The 21,300-nt window shown below is 36.9% G+C and overlaps 1 protein-coding gene across 4 annotated transcripts in view; it reads right to left on the bottom strand.

Annotated features, from left to right (window-relative positions):
* Positions 1 to 21,300, bottom strand: part of PPP1R13B (protein phosphatase 1 regulatory subunit 13B) — a 70,629-nt gene that overhangs the window by 38,409 nt on the left and 10,920 nt on the right. For all 4 annotated transcript variants that reach the window (XM_031049464.2, XM_031049465.2, XM_031049466.2 and 1 more), the window contains exon 2: positions 4,085 to 4,232. In XM_031049464.2, the coding sequence (XP_030905324.1) occupies positions 4,085 to 4,232 (148 nt within the window). The remainder of the gene's footprint in view (positions 1 to 4,084; positions 4,233 to 21,300) is intronic.

The raw sequence follows: 21,300 nt of genomic DNA, 5'->3' as shown, positions 1-21,300 counted from the left end.
CTTGAGAATTATCCTGCACAATTTAGCTACATGAAACACATTCAGAAAAGAAAGAGAACGAAGATGTGGACAGTAACACTCAACACAAGGCATGATGAGAATTGAAGTCCCCATCCCTTCCTTCAGCTAAAAACCTCTAAGTCTATAAAAATTGCAGAAAAAGCACAATCTTATATTTGCTGTAAATTAGGAGAGCACAGAGATATTTTCTGGAAATACCTGTTCTTTAAGGATGAAAATCAAAACCAAAACAACCAATCTGCAGCTAAGCTTTGTAACAGTTATAGCTTCAGACACACTTGTCAGTAATTGTTTCACACTATTTCAAACTTCCATTTTATCAACTTTAAATATAGGAGAATGAAGAAAAGGTGAAATAGGAGAACAGGTGTAGAGTAATAATAAACAGGCTGGATCCCTGTACATGAACAACACATTAAAAACAATTATCTAGAGAATGTTTTCATTAATAACTAAGCGGAAGACCATCATATTGCATATATCTATGATTATTTGCAAAAACTGTTTCAGATTTTAAGTTGGATGAAAATTCTGGAAGACTTTTGAGATCTGAGCTAGACTCCTTTCAAGTACAAGGTTTTGAGAATGGGCTAGTTTTAAGTATTCTGAAATGTCTGAAGCACCCTGAAAGACCAGAACACAGATACTGAATCAATGTTTTAGAAGAGAATGGCAAAAAAAACTGTTAGAACTCTATGTCCACTATTTAAAACAAAGTTTTGTTACTTCAGAAGCCCTTCTAATCCTGATTACAAGTATCCTGCTGTTTGTAATAAACGCATTTATGCCTGCTGTACATGAAACCACAATACTGAGTGTCATGGACTATCTCCATAGTAGGGGAGTTCACTGCAAGATCAGAAATTAGTCTTTTTCCCTCAGGTTTGCAGAAGTACACTTGTAGTAAATACCTCTATCTTTCAGAGTCACTTGTCTCTATGTTACCACTAAATTGAGGAAGATCAATTAATACCAATTGCTGAAGGGCATTCAAAATGTAGATTAAGTTAATAATTAAGTACTTGCTGGACTTAGAAGGCTGAAATCCATTCTCTCTTAAACACACAAGCTCCTACCATCACACCTGTCTTTCCTCCTTACAAACTGCTATTTGCAATAGTTGGGAATGAGGAAGAACATTCTATGTTTTGTTTTTTTTTTTTCCTTTAACAGCATGAGAAATCCATGTGAACAGAGGAAGCTTCAAGCTGACAAAGCACAATGTACTAATAAATCAGACACAGAGACTTTTTCAGCTATTACTCACTTCAAGAAACTACAAAGAAGGGGGAACACAGAATGAAGTACAAAAATGAAACACAAATAAACCAAATGTTTATGTCATGCAGCTCTAAGAAGAATCAGTTTCTTAACCCTAACACAAACAACACCTAAACTATTTTACAACTCTTGGGAAGCTCCTCAACCATTTCTCTGTCACACAAAAAAGCAGAGAGAAAAGCTAACATAATAAACAAATATGTTTTCCAGCAGCTAAGCTATTGTAATCCTCCTCTGAATACTAGAAATCTTATGTAAATTTTGAAGTTAAACTTTCATGGATTTTAATAACATTTTTCTGGAAGACAAATCATCTCTGCCACCCTCTAAAAATAAAATTAAGTATTTCTCATTCAGAAGAGGAAGTTTGGCAGAAGAGACAGTATTTTGTTAGATTGATAGAGTTTAGGAAGTGGATAAGCTTCTGGGCACACAAACTGAGTTTTGTACCTGATAATAAAACTACAATATACAAACCCTGTCGCTTTGAATTTGAGTACACATGTATTATTCAGTGGGGCTACCTAGAAGAGGCTGTGGCAATCTACAGAATGGAGGAATTATGCACATTCACAAGAGGACAGATGACAGTGCTCTCTTAGTGAGAGCTATGATTAGTCATCTGTGCAAGACAGAAAGACTACCAACAAAAAAGACCACTTACAATGTATGACAAAAGCTAATGTGTTTATTCAACCCATGATTTTGTGTATTAAATTTTATTTTTAATTTTACTTTCAAAAATGTCCTCTGAAAAACATTTGTAGCCTTCTCTTGGGGATAAGGGTTGAGAAGTCAGAGGCAGCGCAACAGAAAAAACCCCACACTTCCACTGGCACAACATGCCACAATTTCACTGCAAATTGCTTTACACTTCCCACTCAGAAACACAGTTTAAGTTTTTTCTTGTTGTATCTGTTGCATTTAACTGTTTAGACATGTTTTCTACATCAGATTTCTGCTCCAGGCAAAACTATTTTTAAAAACTTCAGGGGAAAGAGTTCAATTCAGCTCTCAGCAGCAGCTGAGGGAAAAATTATCATATTCTTAAAATCATTAAAAAAAATCAGATTGCTTCACTGAGAAATTTATATACCCCACACTTTGGGGCAATAAGCTGAGGCCACCAATACACACAGCGGGGGGGGGAGGGGAAGGGAAGGGCGTAACAGTATCCTACATTTAAGAGCAACAAACAAAATGCTTGTGTGCTTGTGCTGGAATTCCTTTCAGAGAGATTAAAATCTATGTGCAGAACATCTTTTTTTGCTGGCAGTACAGGCATGTCAGAGATCCAGAAACACATGCAACTTTAATTCCTGAAGAAGTTCTATTTCGCACTTCCTAGAAACTTTTAGCTTTATGTATCTAACACTTTGAGATCTATTACATCCACAAACACACTTTCTCCATCGTGGAAGTTATTATAGAAATCATGTGCTTGCATTTGTCAGAGTTGCATGGTCTAAGTGTCCCACAAAGATGCTGTGGATTACTTTTCTGGTTTCCAGTAATCCTCTGAAGCTAGTTGCCAACATTTGCTATATTTTTTAAGAAGTACATCCTCAAAGTATTGTGAAAGCAGAAGAACAAATCATACCATACATGTACACTTTCACAGAGAAGTGACTGGAAATATTACGGATATTTGAGTTCCCATCCAGTTAGGACATAGCTTCTTGAGGAATCCTCTCCCTTTGCAAAGTCTTAAAACAGTTTAGAAAAGAAGAATAGTTTCCCCAGGAGGAAAATATTCTAGACTGCTAATACTTAAAAGCTCCAAAGGCATAGGAATAATGCCCATTTTGTCTATTTGACAAAAAAAACCCTGACCAAAATAAAACCCCTCTAAGTAAAATTTAAGAATTCAGTATTGTTATGACCTCCTCAGTCTTCATATAAAAAAAGATAACAAACAGTTTAAGCAGGGGAGACCATAGTAACTTAAGTGATAAGAACCTGCCTAAACGTTATCCTCAGCCATCCACTGATTCTACTCCCATCCATACACTGGTATATTATAACCTGGAGGTTGTACTACATATGCAATCACAAGAATCCATCTAGGAGCAGAATACGTAATAGGGCTGTTTTGATGCACTCCTGAAAAGAACTGGTCATCCCATTATTCTGTAACACGCATGGGATATGGGCACTACTACTTGCCCTAAGGAAGGTTACCAAATACTTGAGATGAAACGTTCACAAAGAAACTGGAGATACTATGTCCAATTTTGGCACAATTCTGTCTGCAGAACATATGCTGTTCATAACACAGAAGGAAAAGATCTATACACATTCCTAAATTTCAGGTTGTGTTCACATGCCTGAGGAAACCGGATGTAAAAGCATGCAGGTGGTAACCTGCATCCACTGACTGTAAGAGAAGATCACTGAGCTTCTGTATGATCATTTAAATACCCTCCACCCAATATATGCTGCATGCCTATTTGAAATAAAAGGCTTCTAGAACTGAAAATACAGAAAAACACCCCTTTTTTTTCAAGGTGGGGATACTGTATAATTCGTTTACATAATTTGAAAAACTGAAATACAGAACACCAGTGTATCTTAAGCATGCATTTCATCAAATATTCCATCTGAGAAGAAAAAAAAAAAAGTCAAGATTTGCATTAATCTTTACAGATACTGAATTACCATGTTTTGTGTCAAAATTTGCTAGGAAAAAAAAGTAGAATTCAAAATCATTAATATTTAAAAGTCAATCTTACCTTTTTTAAAACATATTTTTAAATCAATTTCCACTGAACATTTTACTTACCATTTCCACGCCACACTTCAGCCAGATGGCAGCTTCCTTCTCCAGGCTCTTTGCAGAACTCTACTACATCACGACAGGTTGTTTCTGGTGTAATTGGAACTTCTGTCAAAATCTGTTCATTGTTGCTCAGAAACACAGTTAATATCATCTGTAAGAAAGAAAAAGTAGCAGAATATTAAAGAAAAAAAACCCACCCAAAAATAAGATTATGGCTAAGATTCATAATGCCCTTGTAAATGCTAATGTATGCTTATGGTTGGTTGCCACAGTCCATCAAAGTAGTTTTCTGTTTCTTGCAACTTTGCCAAAGCTTTACTCCTTTGTGTTGAATTTTTTTGACAGTGCATTGAATTGACTTTTTGGGGGTGTTTTTTTTATAGGCTACAGTTGAAATGGTTTAGTTCTGTCTGAAAATACTCCTGGGACAGAAGGAACAATTTTTGGCTATGTCAGATGTTTGGAATTATAGCATTCCAATGTTGCAAATGAATCTGTACTTCAGCAAAATAACCTGAAGGTGGCAACCCCTTGCATGATGGATGTCACTTGCAATTTTTCTGAAGATTTGTCTGTGCAAAGTGTTCGACACTGTCCCACATGACATCCTTGTCTCTAAATTGGAGTGACATCAGTTTGGTAGGTGCACCACTCGGTGGATAAAGAACTGGCTGGATTGGTGCATGCAAAAAGTTGTGGTCAATGGCTCAATGGCCGCCTGGAGACCAGTAACGAGTGGTGTCCCTCAGGGATGGGTGTTGGGACAGGTCTTGGTCAACATCTTTGTCGCTGACATGGACAGTGGGATTGAGTGCACCCTCAGCAAGTTTGCCCATGACACCAAGTTGTGTGGTTCCATTGATACACTGGAGGGAAGGAATGCCATCCAGAGGGACCTTGACACACTTGTGAGGTGGGCTGATGCCAGCCTCATGAAGTTTAACCATGCCAAGTGCAAGGTCCTACACCTGGGTCGGAGCAATCCCAGGCACAGCTACAGGTTGGGCAGAGAAGAGATTCAGAGAAGCCCTGTGGAAAAGGACTTGGGGATGTTGGTCAATGAGAAAATGAACATGAGGTGGCTTCAGTGTGCGCTCGCAGCCCAGAAAGCCAACTGTATCCTGGGCTGCATCAAAAGAAGTGTGACCAGCAGGTCAAAGGAGGTGATCCCACCCCTCTACTCTGCTCTCGTGAGACCTCACCTCGAGTACTGCCTACAGTTCTGGTGTCCTCAACATAAAAAGGACATGGAATTGTTAGAACAAGTCCAGAGGAGGGCCACGAGTACGATCAGGGGACTGGAGCACCTCCGGTATGGAGACAGGCTGAGAAAGTTGGGGCTGTTGAGCCTGGAGAAGAGAAGGCTGCATGGAGACCTCATAGCAGTCTTCCAGTATCTGAAGGGGGGCTATAGGGATGCTGGTGAGGGACTCTTCATTAGGGACCTTAGTGATAGGACAAGGGGTAATAGGTTAAAACTTAAAACAGGGGAGGTTTAGATTGGATATAAGGAAGAAATTTTTTACTGCTAGGGTGGTGAGGTATCGGAATGGGTTGCCCAGGGAGGTTGTGAATGCTCCATCTCTGGTGGTGCTCAAGGCCAGGTTGGACAGAGCCTTGGGTGGCATGATTTAGTGTGAGGTGTCCCAGCCCATGGCAGGGGGCTTGGAACTAGATGATCTTCAGGTCCTTTCCAGCCCTAACTATTCTATGATTCTATGATTGTTACATTTGGTTGAATTGCAAACATTTGGTTAAATGGTAAGGCTCAGAGTTTTAAAGAAAAATAGGGGGAGGAAAAAAGTTACATTTTGTCAAGTCGTATTTTTTCAATATACTTGCTAGAGCTAAAAACCTCTGGAAAGTCAGTTCTATCTGTACTTCTTTGGCCCCACCCCCTGAGCTTGCTCTGTTGATCAGATGTAGACACAACCTCATCATAGTGGTACTAACTGTGCTTTCTTCACTCAAAGTTACAGTATCAAAATACTGGTTTTCCTCTAGTAACTGCTCCCAGCCATTCGAGCTGGAAAGTAGTCTCTAAACAGAAAATAACTTTTCTTCCCCTCCCTTCTTCCTCTTTACAACATTCATGATGACTTGACATCAAGGAAAACAGAAAGAAGGAAAAGTGGGGTGAAATCTATAAACGAAAAAGCCTAGCACTACCGGTTGCTATAAACTTCTGTTCTAGTTCCTTGCTGCACCTTAAATGCATGTCTGCACAAACAGCTACACACAGATAGTCCCATCCCTCTTCATGTTAGCAGGTGTAACTTGCCATAAAGTGAAACACTCAAAACCTGTTTACATTAACTTAACCCACCTTACCCCCAGTACCTACATATTATGATATGATCATTAATAATATATTCATTTGCTACATTCCCCTTATTAAGGTCCATCACCTTATGCAGTATTCTCCATTTATTTGTTCTGTAGGCCCTCATGTAATTTACATTAATTAATTAATGCTGGAAGTGTATAGTTAAAGCTGAGGGGCTCGTTAAAAGGAAAAGATAAAAAACTTTCTATCAGGAAACAAAGTCCTAATACAATGGTGCTAAAATGATTTAATTTTTCCTGTGTTGAGGACCAATAAACATTGTATTCAAAACCAAGTATTCCTACATTATACTAAAGCCTCTGAAAGACACTGCACCCTAAGCACCTGCTTAAAATTAAACAGGTGCTTTTAATTCTCTGCACTTTACTTTCCCATCTGTAGTCAAAATACTTTTATGTAAACTAAGAGATGGAACAGACATAATGTGATGTTTAAAAAAAATATACCACAATAATATATGTCTCTACAGAATGTGACAAAATTTTGTCTGCAAAGAAAGTTCTTTCAGATCTTTCCAGTAAATAAAACATGGCATGTTGAGTCACAAAGATTAGACCTGATTATTTTAAAGCTCTTCATTAAATGAACACTCTCCATTTAAGCAGAGCTGTGCTTCAATTTGCATAGGCAATTCTTAAAAACATTCATAATACTTTTATCTGTGGGACATATACATGTACCAAATTGGAGATTTGCATTAGTAACAGCTAGATACTGTGTGAGAGCAGGCAATAGGATTCCGAATTCCAAAGACAAATTCCAAATTCAAGCTCTCAGTCTCCTCGTCAGTCCTCCAAGGCTATTTTAGTCCGTGCTTCTATTCTTCCTCAGCCTGCCAAGTTTGTATCCTGAAGTTTTCAAGTAACTTCAACACAAGAAGCAGCCATGCAGGGCTTTGTGTATACTAAAATTAACCTCCAAGGTTCTCCAACAGCAGCATTAAAGGAAGCTATAGAAAAAGCTGTGGTACGAGATAGAAGGAACTATAGGATGCAGCCACAGATAGCAACAAAAGTGCCTGTAACCACCTACTGTAAAGCAGCTCACTATGTTATTTTCCCCCCCATAGAAGATTCAGAATAAATATCTGATGTGGAATCTAGTAGTGCAGTTTGACCTTAGATTTAAGAAGAGTCATATATGAACATAAAACAATAGGCTTTAGAAGAGGTCATTTGCTGCAGCCTCTTGGCCTCAGGCAGGATCAACTATACCTATCTTATTCCGCAGAGATGCTTGTTTAACCTGTTCTGAAAAGCCTTTCATGATGGAAATTCCACCACTTCCCTGAACCATCCACTCCAGAAATCCAGGATTCCTGCTGCAATGAGAATTTTCTTAAAGTCTAGCCAGAGCTTTCCTTGCCACTATTTAAATCCACTAGTTCTCCTAACCACAGGGATGACAGAAAACCCTCCCCCTCCCCCCCCTTTTTTTTCTTTTTCCTCTGCAGTTAAATTTGAGGAACATATAAAAAGTAAATTAAGTTAAATTGAACACCACCAATTTTACAGTTATTAATGCAAGTGTTATAAGTAGTTTCTCTATAACATGTGATAGTAATTTCAAAATAAACCCCAAGTTTCTCCAACATTATGCGAATACCAAGAGACCCTGGCTTTACAGAAGTCATGATATGATACATACTGTTTTCATATCATTTGTCCAAAAGACTTATTATCTTATAATGAAAGGACATACAATAGCTTACCATTATGTGGTTTTACATGGTTTTGATTTTTTTTTTATTGCTGTAAAGGTAACACTGGCCCAGAGAACTTGTTTTATGCATTCCACATTATCCACCTGCCTCTGCAGACAGGCTGAAAATGAAAGAAAAACCTTGGAGGTATGTATTATCCCATAGATTTCTGTAAATTTTCCATAAATGCAGATCTCAACCACTATATAAACTCAACAGTCCTCTTTGCAACACCAGGCCAAAATTTGCTGTATCTCCAACCCACTGATTGTCTCAGCTTAGAGTGCATGAGAAGTACTGCCTTCTGCAAGGCTGGATGTCACTCACAATACTATCTACTAGACAGCCCACAGAAAGGTATCTCACTGATAAGGAAGCAAGGTGCTGTAGCCAGCTATTGGCTTACTACTCCTCCAGCAAATTTAGTTAAGTAAGGATTTATTTTTACTAGATTGTCCGAGTAATACCAAAGGAACCAAATACTGTGCTGCATGTCCTGAAACATACACAAGCAGACTCAAAATATTGAACATTATTAATATATTGCAATAATAATTAGATTTTCAAGTTAGTGTAGTACCTGTCCCTATTTGTGGTGGGGATGAATAAGAATCAGAGGTATTTCATAGAGATAAAATACAAAGAAGCATTGATGGAGCCTGGTAATTTGCTACTGAAGAATAAGAGTGAATCATAGATATGAAATACATAGTACATCTGCAGAAGTATATTAGCTTTATGAAACATTCTCAGCCAAAGATAAAGACACAGGAGAACTGGTAATTTAAACTAATTAATCAAAGGATTTAACTCCTAAATAACATCAACTATAAAACCCATTGTGTCAAATGAGATTGTAACCATTGCAGCATTTCTCTGATAATCTCTCACTTCAGTCATTCAACAAGCAAGTCACCTCAGGTCTTCTATATCATGTATTTTTCCCACAGTGACCACCAAGCTCCAAATTTTAGACTTCCCTCCTCCTCAACCCACACATGGATGTTTTCTGCTACTCTCATCTACTGCTCCTGCTCCCAAACCAATGGCTTCACTTCAGCTTTTATGAATTCTCATCTTTCTGTACTCTTCTATTTAACCTCCTTGCAAACTCTAGTATATCCCTTCACAGTTCGTCTTTTCCATGCAAGGTAAGCTGTATCAGACATCACAACCTGCCTTCAAAACTGCTTCGTCATCTCACTCCTCAGCTTACAGATTACCTCTTCTTAGGAGAGCCTCAGAATCAGCAGAGCCCAATCTCTGTCTAAGAGATGCTTCCAGTAGTTGGGCATTTTAGAATGTTGTCTCCCCTTTCTCCATTCCTGCCCCAGTTGTCCTCTTTCAACCACACTTCCTGTGTTATTTAAAGAACACAATCATCCCTGCAGTTTCACGAGGCAGAAAAGAGGGATAAATCTACAAGATCTTTATCCTCACTAATTATACCATCTCTTTTTACAGCTGGATAATGTCACCTACAGAAATTTCAACAGGTGTCATCCATAGAGATGACACAATTTTATCTTTCTGGCCCAGATCTCTTGCTAAGGAAGCTAAAATGTTGACAATCTTCAGTCAACTCTTTTGAATGCTTACCTATCAATTCAAGTTCCATATGGCTGTAACATTTAGTTCTTAGCCACATTTCTCCGACTAGATTTCATATTCATAACAACACACAGGTACCTATTGCTGTGAGCTGTAATACAGACATTTTTGACACCAAGCATTTTCTGTCTTGCGTCTCAAATCTATCTCCAGTTTTCCTGTACAATATATAAAAACAGGTTTTTTCCTATCAACTATCAGCTAATGCTCTCAGTCTGAAAACTTGCCCATCAGTTTCCCACCTTTTCACTAGTGTGCCTTTTTTACTCATGATGCTTGTAACAGCAAAAATCATTCTTCATACCTATGGCTTTGACCACATTGCCTTTCCGTGTGAGTCCTAATAAGCATAATTTACTGCTCTTCACTTCCCCATTGTGAAGTGGAATCTTCTTCCCTATAGCTTTTCAAGCCATATCAAGAAATTGATGCTGAATCAGTCCTTTAGACCAGTTTCCTCCCTCCTTGTGCTAAACAGGTGGTTTTATGCTTTCTTCTGTGTTGTTCATCATGTCCTATATGCACACGCAAAGCAACCTCATTATTTTCCTGAAACACCCTCGTTTGCTTTTCGGGCTACAAAACACATTGAACCCAAGTAAGCTGTCAATATGCTGAGAAGTGGTGCCAATCAGCCTCATAAATATTGCTTTGTCTATTTAGATTTCTCTGTCCAGTTCATCTCTTATTTCTTCCCAAGCCAAGGTTCCAAGAGCTGTGCAACAGAGATGCATCCTATCTTGTCTACCAGAGCAGAGATCCCCACAAGGCCACAACTCAATGCTTTACAAATTGTATAGAAACAAATAATCCTTAAAATGAGTCTGATGTCCTTTGCTCTAGACGAATTTTTCAGGCTGTCCTAAAAACCAACTTGTGTTCCCTACTTGAGTTTTGCAACTTCATTTGCACTCTTCTAGTACAATGCAAGTACTTGTGATTAGAATAAAAACTATCCAGCACCACAAAACCAGATGGCAGCTGATGCAGCACATTGTTTCTTAAGAAGAAATAGCCTAAAAACTTAAAACTCAAACCACTGAAGTTTTTTTTCCCTATTTTTCTACAGTCTTAGTAAAGACGTAAACCTTTTGATCTTCAGCTAATATCCCCAATTAAAAAGAACAGGTATACATTTAATTAGATCCTCTTTAACAACAGTTTTCATGGAGACAAGAAATACATCTTATTCAGCTACTAACTTAGGCTACCAAGACCTGAAACACTGGTGCTTGAATAGAATAAATTGTACACCCACACTTCCACTGCCTTATGACCAAGTTAATTTACTAACTCAGACAGTTGATACAACAAATATTGCAAATACAATAACACCGTACATATAAATATGTATCTCCCAAAATCCTGCTTGCAGGAAAGTGAATTATTTAGCCCACCAGAAAGCAATCAGACAAATACTATTTCAGGACATGCTGAAAGATTAGAATTTACAAGAAGACCAAGGTTATTTTCTTATAGTCATACATTCAATGAGAAAAAGTAGCAACTTGTGGTGATGAAGATGGGAAATTACTCAACTGGCTTTTACTTGACATGTACCTGGTTCTTAACACACACTTCTACTCAAAACCACGGTTCCTGGCAGAAGTGGATCAGACGATAATTATTTTTCCTTCATGTAATCTGTTTCATGTCCACAACAGTAATTTAGAAAAATCATATCTATGAAAGATTAGAAGATCATTCAAGTAGTGAGCAAAAAGGGGAAAAAAACAACCAATCATATCCTGAGAAAATTAAAACCATTAATTTTTCCCTTGGTGCTATCTATTGCTCTTGTTACCCAAATCTAGATACAGGAATGCCTACCTGGTACTAAAGATACAATGCATAACAGATCTTCTTGTCTTAATAACTTTTGCCAATTCAAGAATTATCAAGCATATGATTATGAGTTAAGAATATACTGAGTGTTTAACACGGCTAAATTCAAACACTGCTGTTTACTCCTCTTAGATTTTACCTTTTATTTTTTTTGTTGTGGGTTGTTTTTTTCCTTCAACCAACCTAGAAATTTCATTTGTTAAGAATGTGTTCAGATATTTTATAGTAAGAAATTATAAAAAGGTCTCTTCCAGCAGTGATCAGCCTTTTCAAATACATTAAATGTTTATTACCATAAGGCTGGCACACCGTGAACTTAAAGTACAAAACACATTTCCGATAGAAATGCCAACTTCATTCCTTCTGTTTCACAGGAACTGGAAGGCATTATCTTCTCACCATATATTTCTCCTCAATAAAGAGTTCCAAAACATCCACTCAATCTTCTGCTTTGACATTTCAGAGAACTTAGTGGTGCCTACAACTCCAAGATGCGAACAGCGAGCAAAGAAAAGATGTCTTCAAAGTGAGTATCTCTTGCAGAGTAGAGACCTTAACATCTCTCAAGAAGTTTTAATAACTTTCATCCTTGATTTTGCCAACCTGAGAGACCAAAAAACTTGCTGTATTTAAAATGCTACTACAATAGAGGGGTAACCAAGATGTCCAAAACCGTTATCTTAATAAAATGTCAAAGTCCCATCAAACAAATATGAACTTCAGTGAAGACTGATTTTCAGTTACTAGAAAAATTGCAAAATGAGATGCAGGTAAAACGTGAAGTAGAGAAAAATCAACCCTTTGGTAATAAGACATACTAATATGCCCAACTCTGCATCATGTAGAATGGCCTGAGAAAAAGCTACATATTATCCATTATCTCATACAAGTTTGCTTGCCTGGAATTCCTACCATTACATAAATCTTGCATCAGCTACAGCTGTAGAAATTCTAGTTGCATATTACTAGCGCTAAAGCAGAATTGTAACTTTATTTGCAGTATGAACAACATCCTTTTTTAAGATTATACCGTTAATTAGGTGAGGCTTTAAGCAATTGCCTTTTAAAAAGTAACCAGACTATGGAATTATAACCACAAAACTGTTTTAATTAAAGCAATGTAAAGATACATTCTTGACTCAAGTCATCAGTATTTCTTCATATCCTGTTGAGATTTCAGAGCAAGCAAGACCCAAATAAATCTCTGATGTTATGTATAAACCCCAGAAAAACAGTAATACTAAACTATTTCACTTTCCTATATTAAAAATAAATATTTAAATTCGAATAAACAATTTATTCACCATCATGCTTTGTTCCAATAATTATTTACTTACAGATGAACCAGTTATTCTTAAAAATAGATCTGTTGAGTAATTTCTTGCAATGTGTTTAAGAGTCTTCTTTCAAATAAGAGCATCATGACATAGAGCAATTTATTATCGATTACTGAGTTTTTTATCAGATTTCTCTCATTTAATATATTTTCCCTTTATACGGTGTGAGAAATAACTGTGTTTAATTTCCCTGTTTTTGAATACATTTCCTCACATGTAAGCTGTACAAACTTTGAGTTCAGGACAAAATTTAGAGCGTAGTGATGTTTTTTGACTACTAGTAAAATTCAAAAAGGCCGTGTAACCACAGACTTGAGTTTGCAGAGAACACAAAAGTAAGTTTTCTGCCAAAATGCAGACTTGTGAAACCAATAGCATGTTTCCTAGTACATTTTCAAATTTGAAGCCAGCTGCATCCCTATGGCCTGCAAAAGAACTCATAAATTTGGGAACAAGTCTCATACACTAAAAATGTACAGCATTCAGCTATGGGCTACTAGCAAACATTAAATCTGTAATTTTCACTGTTGATTAACTTAAAAATTTATGAGGTTACTCTAAAATACAAACAACCTAATATTAGTCTTAGATAACATTTGCAATTTTGATCAAATCTGAAAATTTACTGTTGCTTAAATGTACTTAAACTATACTTATCTCGCAGAAGTATTTTGTGCATAAGCTTGTATGCAAGTTGCATTAATTGCTGGTCTGCAATCACTGAAAAAATATACAATTGATACACCTCGAGATCACACTCATCAGGCTCTGCACATGACAATCTGAGTACAGGAAGCACAGCCAAGAGGAAAAAAAAACAAAACACAATAGTCTTGTCAGACAATAGTTGTACCAACATTTACTGGAGGGGTACAGAATTACTTCTCTTGTGAGAGCTCAGGAATAACTTTTTTTTAATATTTAACTCCTATTATAAAAATATAAAAGCACAGAATTAAAAGGAATCCTTATACAGTATTTCCCTAAGTTTTTATAAGGCCTACATGTATACAATGGCTTAAAGAACTGATAAAAACCACACACATTTCCTCTCAGGACTTTCAGACTGTTGCCTCTGCCCTCTCCAGTAAGTGAGCTTTCATGTGACAGCAGGTGTTCAACAGAATTCAGATTGTATCAAAATCCTGCATCTCCTCAATATTCATTTGCTGAAGGGGTATTTATGATGCTTTCTTGCTCTTTGTGGCTGAAAGATAAAAAGCTACAGCAGCAATTGTAAATGAAGAATTTGAAGCCTCTTTCAGTAGAAGAGCTTTTTGTACAGCAGAGAAATAAGCCAACTTTTTTTGAAAGAGGAAGGAAACAGCAGCTATCATCACATATTTAATATATTCAACTAAACAAGATAGATCCACAGATTATTAAATAAAAGGTATCAGAGTAGTTAATTGAAAGACATCCAGAGCTCTAAGAAAACAATACCTAATGAAAACAACAGCAACTACAAGTTTGCTTGTGTAAACAATACAAGCAACCCACAGACTCGAATAGGTATTCTACAAGCTGCAAGGAGCAAAATATGAATAGGGCTAAAAAAACAACTGACCTAACAAATGCCACATTTCTAACATCTGCCTACAACAGAAGAATGACATGATCATTTAGACATTATAATCCTAGATCAGATTTTAGACTCTGCTTTGTTATATCAGAAGTCAGAGTCAATCCATGCTACTAAACCACTGCCAGCTTTCCAGACGTTGTCTTTATAGAAGCCATTTGTTGCTTGTCACAACATCAGAATGCCTTCTTTTAGATTCAGATGATTCTGTCAAAAGTAAGCAGAAGCTGAGATTTGGATAAATTAATTTAAAAGATAGGAAGTAAACTTTTGGTTACAGAAGGGAAAAGGGGGATAGCTGAAAAGGGAAAAGTTAAAAGAAAAAAAAGAGGTTGCACTACAAACAAAACTATTAATTTAAACAGAAATCTGTCCAAGTGCAATATTTAACGGTATTAGCTAAAGCAACACAGCCTGAAGTTAGAAAAATCTGTAAAACATGCCTCTTGTGATGTTTTCTAGTGGAAAATGTAATTTGGCACTTGCTACAGAATGAGTTCAACATCCCTGAATCGTATTATCTGTTGACTTTATTCCTAAATTGCTACATCTGGAGAAACAGCAAGAGATCTTGTTGTTCTCTTTGATGCAAATAATTCTACCAAAGGACTGTCAAGACAAGAGTTACCATGTAAAAGTCTTTTAACCATGGGGATAATTCCAGGTACATTGACAAGCTCTTGCTGAGTACATTTCTCTGTTAGGCAACATACATTATAAATAGAGAGATTTTTATTCTTTCCAGAGCAAGGCTTTGAAATTTTGTTTTGTTCCACTGTTTAAAAGACTGTGGACTGTTCGCTATCTTTTATCATATACACAACTGTTATTAAAAGGTGGAAGTTGGAAACTCTTATTGAAAGACTGACCAGTTGATGCTGAATTTCCTAACCCACTAACAAGGCTCATGACAACTCAGTACATATAAGTAAGTATTCTTACCCTGCTGATTAGTATTCTCTAATAATAGATGGCAAATGAGTCCCTGCTATCTATCAGCCAAGAACAGAAGATTGGTCTTCCCATCAAGCAGGAAGTCCTAGCGTTTTTCTGACACTTAATGGCTTCATTAAAGATACTCTTTTTTACCTTTTTGATTTTTTTTATTTGTGAATCTTAGGATGACAACCTTTTCTAGTGCTGCCTGTCTCATTTCAATGAGATTTATCTAAAGTACCTTGAATGATATAGTAAAAAGCAGGCACAACAATTCTGTGCTGCTTATTAAAAAAGTAAAAGCAATTGATAATCTAGTTAAGAAATAGCAGATATCCTTGCTATAACTATGTAGTTGTTTAGACCTATTATGAGAATTCCTTGAACAACGGATTCTTGCCAAATTCTTTAGAAAAATGCAGCAGATACCGCATTTGCAAAGGCATGGAACACTAGTAATACACAGGAAAAGTCAGGAGACAGCAAGACTCCAGATAAAAACAACAGCTACATCGGTGCAGTCATCTTTCCTGAAGTCCATTTGTCCGTTATTTCTGACAGCTCTATTTTGATAAAATATAAACATGATGCCCACATTTATACTATTCTTCACATCTCCAATCCAGAGTCCTCCAAATCAAATGGTCTGGAAAGCTTAAGTTGAGCCACTCAGTACAGGGCCAAGAGTGGCCCCACAGCCCCTAGGGAAGAAGAAGGAGGAATCCCTGTGGCACTACAACTGCTTCCCAATGCACAGTATCACAAACATAACTTAGTGCCAATGTTCAGAGGTTTAAATCTTTCATATCTGCCAAAGTAGCCAGCACTGTACAAATACATGACAAGCTTGAAACAACAGTTCTAAAATATTAACTCCCCTTTTCATCTCTTGATAAGAATCATATGTTAAAAAAATACTATTAAATATTTTAGTTTCCAGATCAGTGTGGAAGACGTTGCTGAAGAACAACATAACTATAAAATCTGCAGTATACTCAGGTGAACTGGCAATAAGTTAAAAACTAAATTAATCCAAGATGACTCAGCTTCAGAAATCATTTTATTACATAAGAATCTCAGCTTTCCAGACAGGGAAAAAAAAAAAACAAAGAGGGTGATAGAAGGTGAAAATCTATTCAAGGTTGTTGCATATTTGCTTAAGCAGTACTATAATTTACTTTGAAATAAAGCTCATTCTGACAACACAAGGCAAAGCTGAAGAGCAGGGTTAACCATGAGGGTTTGGGTTAATTTTCCTGAAAGAAAACTTAATCTTCAAAATCCACAGACAGAAGCATCCCACAGAATGTGCATCACGGAACTGAGTGTTCTCGAATTATTGAAAATATTTTGGCCAAGGTTAAGGAAAGGGAGGTGCTGATGTTTCTACAATCTTGTGTTCGACCTTGGCAACAGCTACAGCAAAGTCATCCAAAAATCCACTGAATTCCAGAAAAGCCTGAGCTACCTACTGCATTAAAATAATATCATAAAAAAATATAGGATAAAGAGACAGACATTTGTGTCTTTTCATTTACAGCTTTTCAACATAACACCAAAAAAACCCTCAAAAGAGTTAAACCACAAAACAAAAATCAAATTACCGTCACAGTATATTTACTAAAGACATTGTGCTTTTTGCCAATTAATAAAGGTGATTTGCAGCACTGAACATAACTTTTTAATTTTACAAGCAAGAAGCAACTTTTATAAGATCTATAGACACACACCCAAATGTGAAATTGCAACTGGAATCAGCACTACTCTTTCCTTTTGTTTTCAACAGAACAAAACAAGAAGGGACTGCCACAGCTTTCTCCCACAGAGCGGAAAGTATTAACAAAATCCTGATTGTTTAGTGTATTGCTTTCCGGGAATACCAACCATTCAGTGTTAGATGTCATGTTAGCTGGCTTGGCAAAAATATAACAAGTGAAAAGTGAATATATCCTTTGAGATTCAACAAGCAGTCTGTAGGGTTTTCCTTCCATCACAGTGGAAACTGCACATAATAGAAAATAACTCTTTCCAGGGCGTACCTTTAGTTTTTAAATGGCAAATATAAAAATTAAATGCTGTTCTGTTCTACTCTCAGATCTCCACTTTGGCAGAATCAAACCTCATAAATAATAATAAAAAAAGATAAAATCAAACAACATATGCAAGGTAAAAGTAAAGATTTGAGGATTTCATACATAGAAGAAACCATTAAGACAATAATCTATCATATTCAAGTAAAATTCCACATGAACAATCTCTAACCCATTATAAGGATACACTGTTCAGTTAAAAAAAACCTGAACTAAACCGCTTCATTTTACAGCAAAGATAGAAGAAGCTATGTAATCCCACCTTTTTTTTTTTAATTCTGTCCTTTTTCCAGGTTTTAGAGTTAAGTCCAGTCTTTTGTGGCAGCCAAGATTTCTCTTTTGAGGTTTTTATAATATTCTGAAGAACCATCCTCAAAATATTCTTCATGTGGACAGTTGTAAACAGCAACAAATATAAAAAAGTGCGTAGAGCTAAAAACTAAGCACAGTTTCTGTGCACAACTAAAGTGAAAAACTACTTAGAGTATTTTTGGTCTCTGGCATATGAATTCAAGCAGTAATGACGAGCAGTGATAAGATGTTCTAAAGAAACAAGACAGGCCACAGTTGTGACAGGAACAAGATAGGCTAGATCAAGTTTCACCTAATTAGGCAAGGTTGCAGTAGGATAGTTCTATCCTCTCATTGTGCAACAGTAATCTTTGTTTGCTATTATAATAATGACAAACAGTAAGTATTCATCTTAAATTTACATACAAGGCTCTGCCCATCTCAAAAGAGACAGAAGTGATTTTCCTGTTAAGGGCACAATGATAGGAGATGTTCCAAGAGCAAATAATCATAACAAGTATCAGAAGACATTTCCATGACATTTTCTTAGATCAGGAAAATGTTCTAAATGACTACCAGCTTAAAAACAAAATAAACCACCACAACAAATCTACCATGTATTTATGCCTAAAAATACTATAGCTCAAGCACTACTCTGTGCTTGGCAAAGTATGCCTTCTTGCTGAACATAATTCAAGCAGCAGAGAATATAAAATGGTAAACTGTGTTTTTGATTGCCTCTTCATGTCAAGGGACAGCGAACGTTTATCATTGTTCATGTCAACACTATACAGGATCCAGAGTGGGGAACAGACAGAGAGATGGCACCAAGAGTGCATTTAGCTTTTACTCTACAATTGCAGGAGCAAAGCATATATTCTCCATTCCCTTATTAGAGAAAACTGAGACAAAGAATCAGCAAGTGACACAAGGGGGTAAAAAAAAACAAAAAGAAACCAAAGAAAAAGAAAACAAATCCAAGCTATACTATGAAAGAACAACACACCTGAACAGCCCAGCTCTCATAGAACGCAACTACAATGTACGTTTACTGTATGGCACTTTAGACATTAGATGCATCAAAGGAAAAACAAGGGGTTCTCAGCTTCATTATCAGCCATAGAATTGTTACATTACCCTTCCCTACAAAGGGCAGCAAAGAAGAAAAAGCTAGTATGACACCATATTTAGCCTGCTTCACTATCCAGAAATAGTACTGTCCTCCCTTAAATCATTTTGTCGGTAACAAAAACACTCCGATCCCATGCAGTATTCCTTCCTTCCCCAGCAAACATGTATCATGGTGAGAGGTTTATGCAGAATATAATTGGTTGAATCATTTCAGACTTACAAAATGCTGCAATTTTAAAAAGTTAACCTGTGAGTAACTGAGAACCTTTTAAATAAATAAGCAACTGGAGGATATTTCTTAAAAGGGAAGGGTTGGTTTGTTTTTGGAGGGATGGAAAAATCTAAAATCAGATTGTATCTTTATCTGCCAGAAAAACAAACTGTATCACATGAATAAATGTTTGAGAGGAAAAGCTAGGCTCATATTAACACATATTGTGCCAGTCTTCCAACTATGGCTACTGACTGAATTCTTCTAAAAAACTCCCCAAACTCACAAAACCTTACTGCAACAGAAAGGCACGACACACACATGCAGAACAGAAATACATGGGGAGTCCAAAACTGAAGCCTGCCATCCCTATTGAGTAACTAGGCTCTTCCAAGAGGAACAGGCACATAAACATAAACATGTGTGTCACTGAACTTCCCTTTCACCCTGTCATCCTCCCTTCCGGAATAACTAAAAACACCTGCAAATAGTTTGTTAAATCAGATAAATAGTAAATGCAGTACATGCACAGCATAGCTTCTTGCTTTCTCTCCTATACATAGATGCATTGTCTCCCTATTGTGTGTCTGATGAAGTGCAGCTATTTGGCTGACTGATTTAACTGTTACTTTTAGGTAGGTAAATCTGAATCTAGAATATATATAGAGAGATAAGGACACTACAACCTCTGGTTGCTTAACATATTATCAGCCTCAAAACTCTCAATTAAAAGAAATAAGACTGTTTTCCTCCCAAAACTGTAGAGGTCTCAAAGATTCTAAATGAAGATGAAGTACACAGACATAAGTTATGATCCTACTTTAAATGTAAAAACCACATAAGATCCCAGAGGACTTGCCCTGTGTGACAAGCGCATATTAAACAAACCTATATATATATGCAGATTATCTAAATCATTCAGTAGGAAAGTAACTGCAGTCTGTGATCCCACTAAAGCATTTTAACATGAAGACAATCATGACCTCTGAAAATCACATGGAATTATGTAGAAGAAAATATAAAGAAAACTGGAAGAATAATTGTCTAAAATGACACAAGTTCACATCAAATATTTACACAAAATGAGAAATTACGTAACATAAAGCTATATATTAAAACTGGTGGATGTGAGCAACTAAGAATACTGAGAAGCAACAGACAGGTATACAGGAGAGTTGGAATAAAATACAACACTGTGTAGGGTATCACTGACTTTAAGTTAAGGCTTATTTGTTTTAACAGGTATTGTTCCACTTTGCCATCTTATCTTACCCTCTCGCTATTTTCAGTTCTTTCCCCTGCTACATAAACTATATTGTAAATGCTTAATATGCAAACGTACTATCTATTTTGAACATGCTTACCTACTAATGTGCACAACTGCATAGAGGCCAAGCTAATCTTTTCCCATATTTGTAGAAAATTAATTTATACAGACACTTTAAGACTACTTCTGGTGTCCTCAACATAAAAAGGACATGGAATTGTTAGAACAAGTCCAGAGGAGGGCCATGAGTACAATCAGGGGACTGGAGCACCTCCCATATGAAGACAGCCTGAGAAAGTTGGAGCTGTTGAGCCTGGAGAAGAGAAGGCTGCATGGAGACCTCATAGCATTCTCCCAGTATCTGAAGGGGGGCTATAGGGATGCTGGGGAGGGACTCCTCATTAGAGACTGTAGTGATAGGACAAGGGGTAACGGGTTGAAACTTAAACAGCAGGGTAATAGACTGGATATAAGGAAGAAATTCTTTACTGTTAGGGTGGTGAGACACTGGAATGGGTTGCCCAGGGAGGTAGTGAATGCTCCATCTCTGGTGGTGTTCAAGACCAGGGTGGTTGAAGCCTTGGGTGATACAGCCTAGTGTGAGGTGTCCCTGCCCATGGCAGGGGGGTTGGAACTAGATGATCTTGAGGTCCTTTCCAACCCTAACTATTCTATGATTCTATGATTCCAGATGAAAATTAACAAAACCCACAAAAACAGCTTGTTTCCTTTCTATACATTCTCTTTCAGTGCTTTTCAATCAAAAATCCATGGATCTTGCTGGGAAAAGTAAAAAAAAAAAAAAGTCATTGTAAATTAATATTACTTAATGATATTGTAAAACCTAAGTGTACGTATCACTTCCACTT

The sequence above is a fragment of the Melopsittacus undulatus genome, chromosome 4 (assembly GCF_012275295.1).
Source record: "Melopsittacus undulatus isolate bMelUnd1 chromosome 4, bMelUnd1.mat.Z, whole genome shotgun sequence".
Taxonomy (NCBI): domain Eukaryota; kingdom Metazoa; phylum Chordata; class Aves; order Psittaciformes; family Psittaculidae; genus Melopsittacus; species Melopsittacus undulatus.
This window is presented reverse-complemented; position numbering and strand designations above follow the sequence as displayed.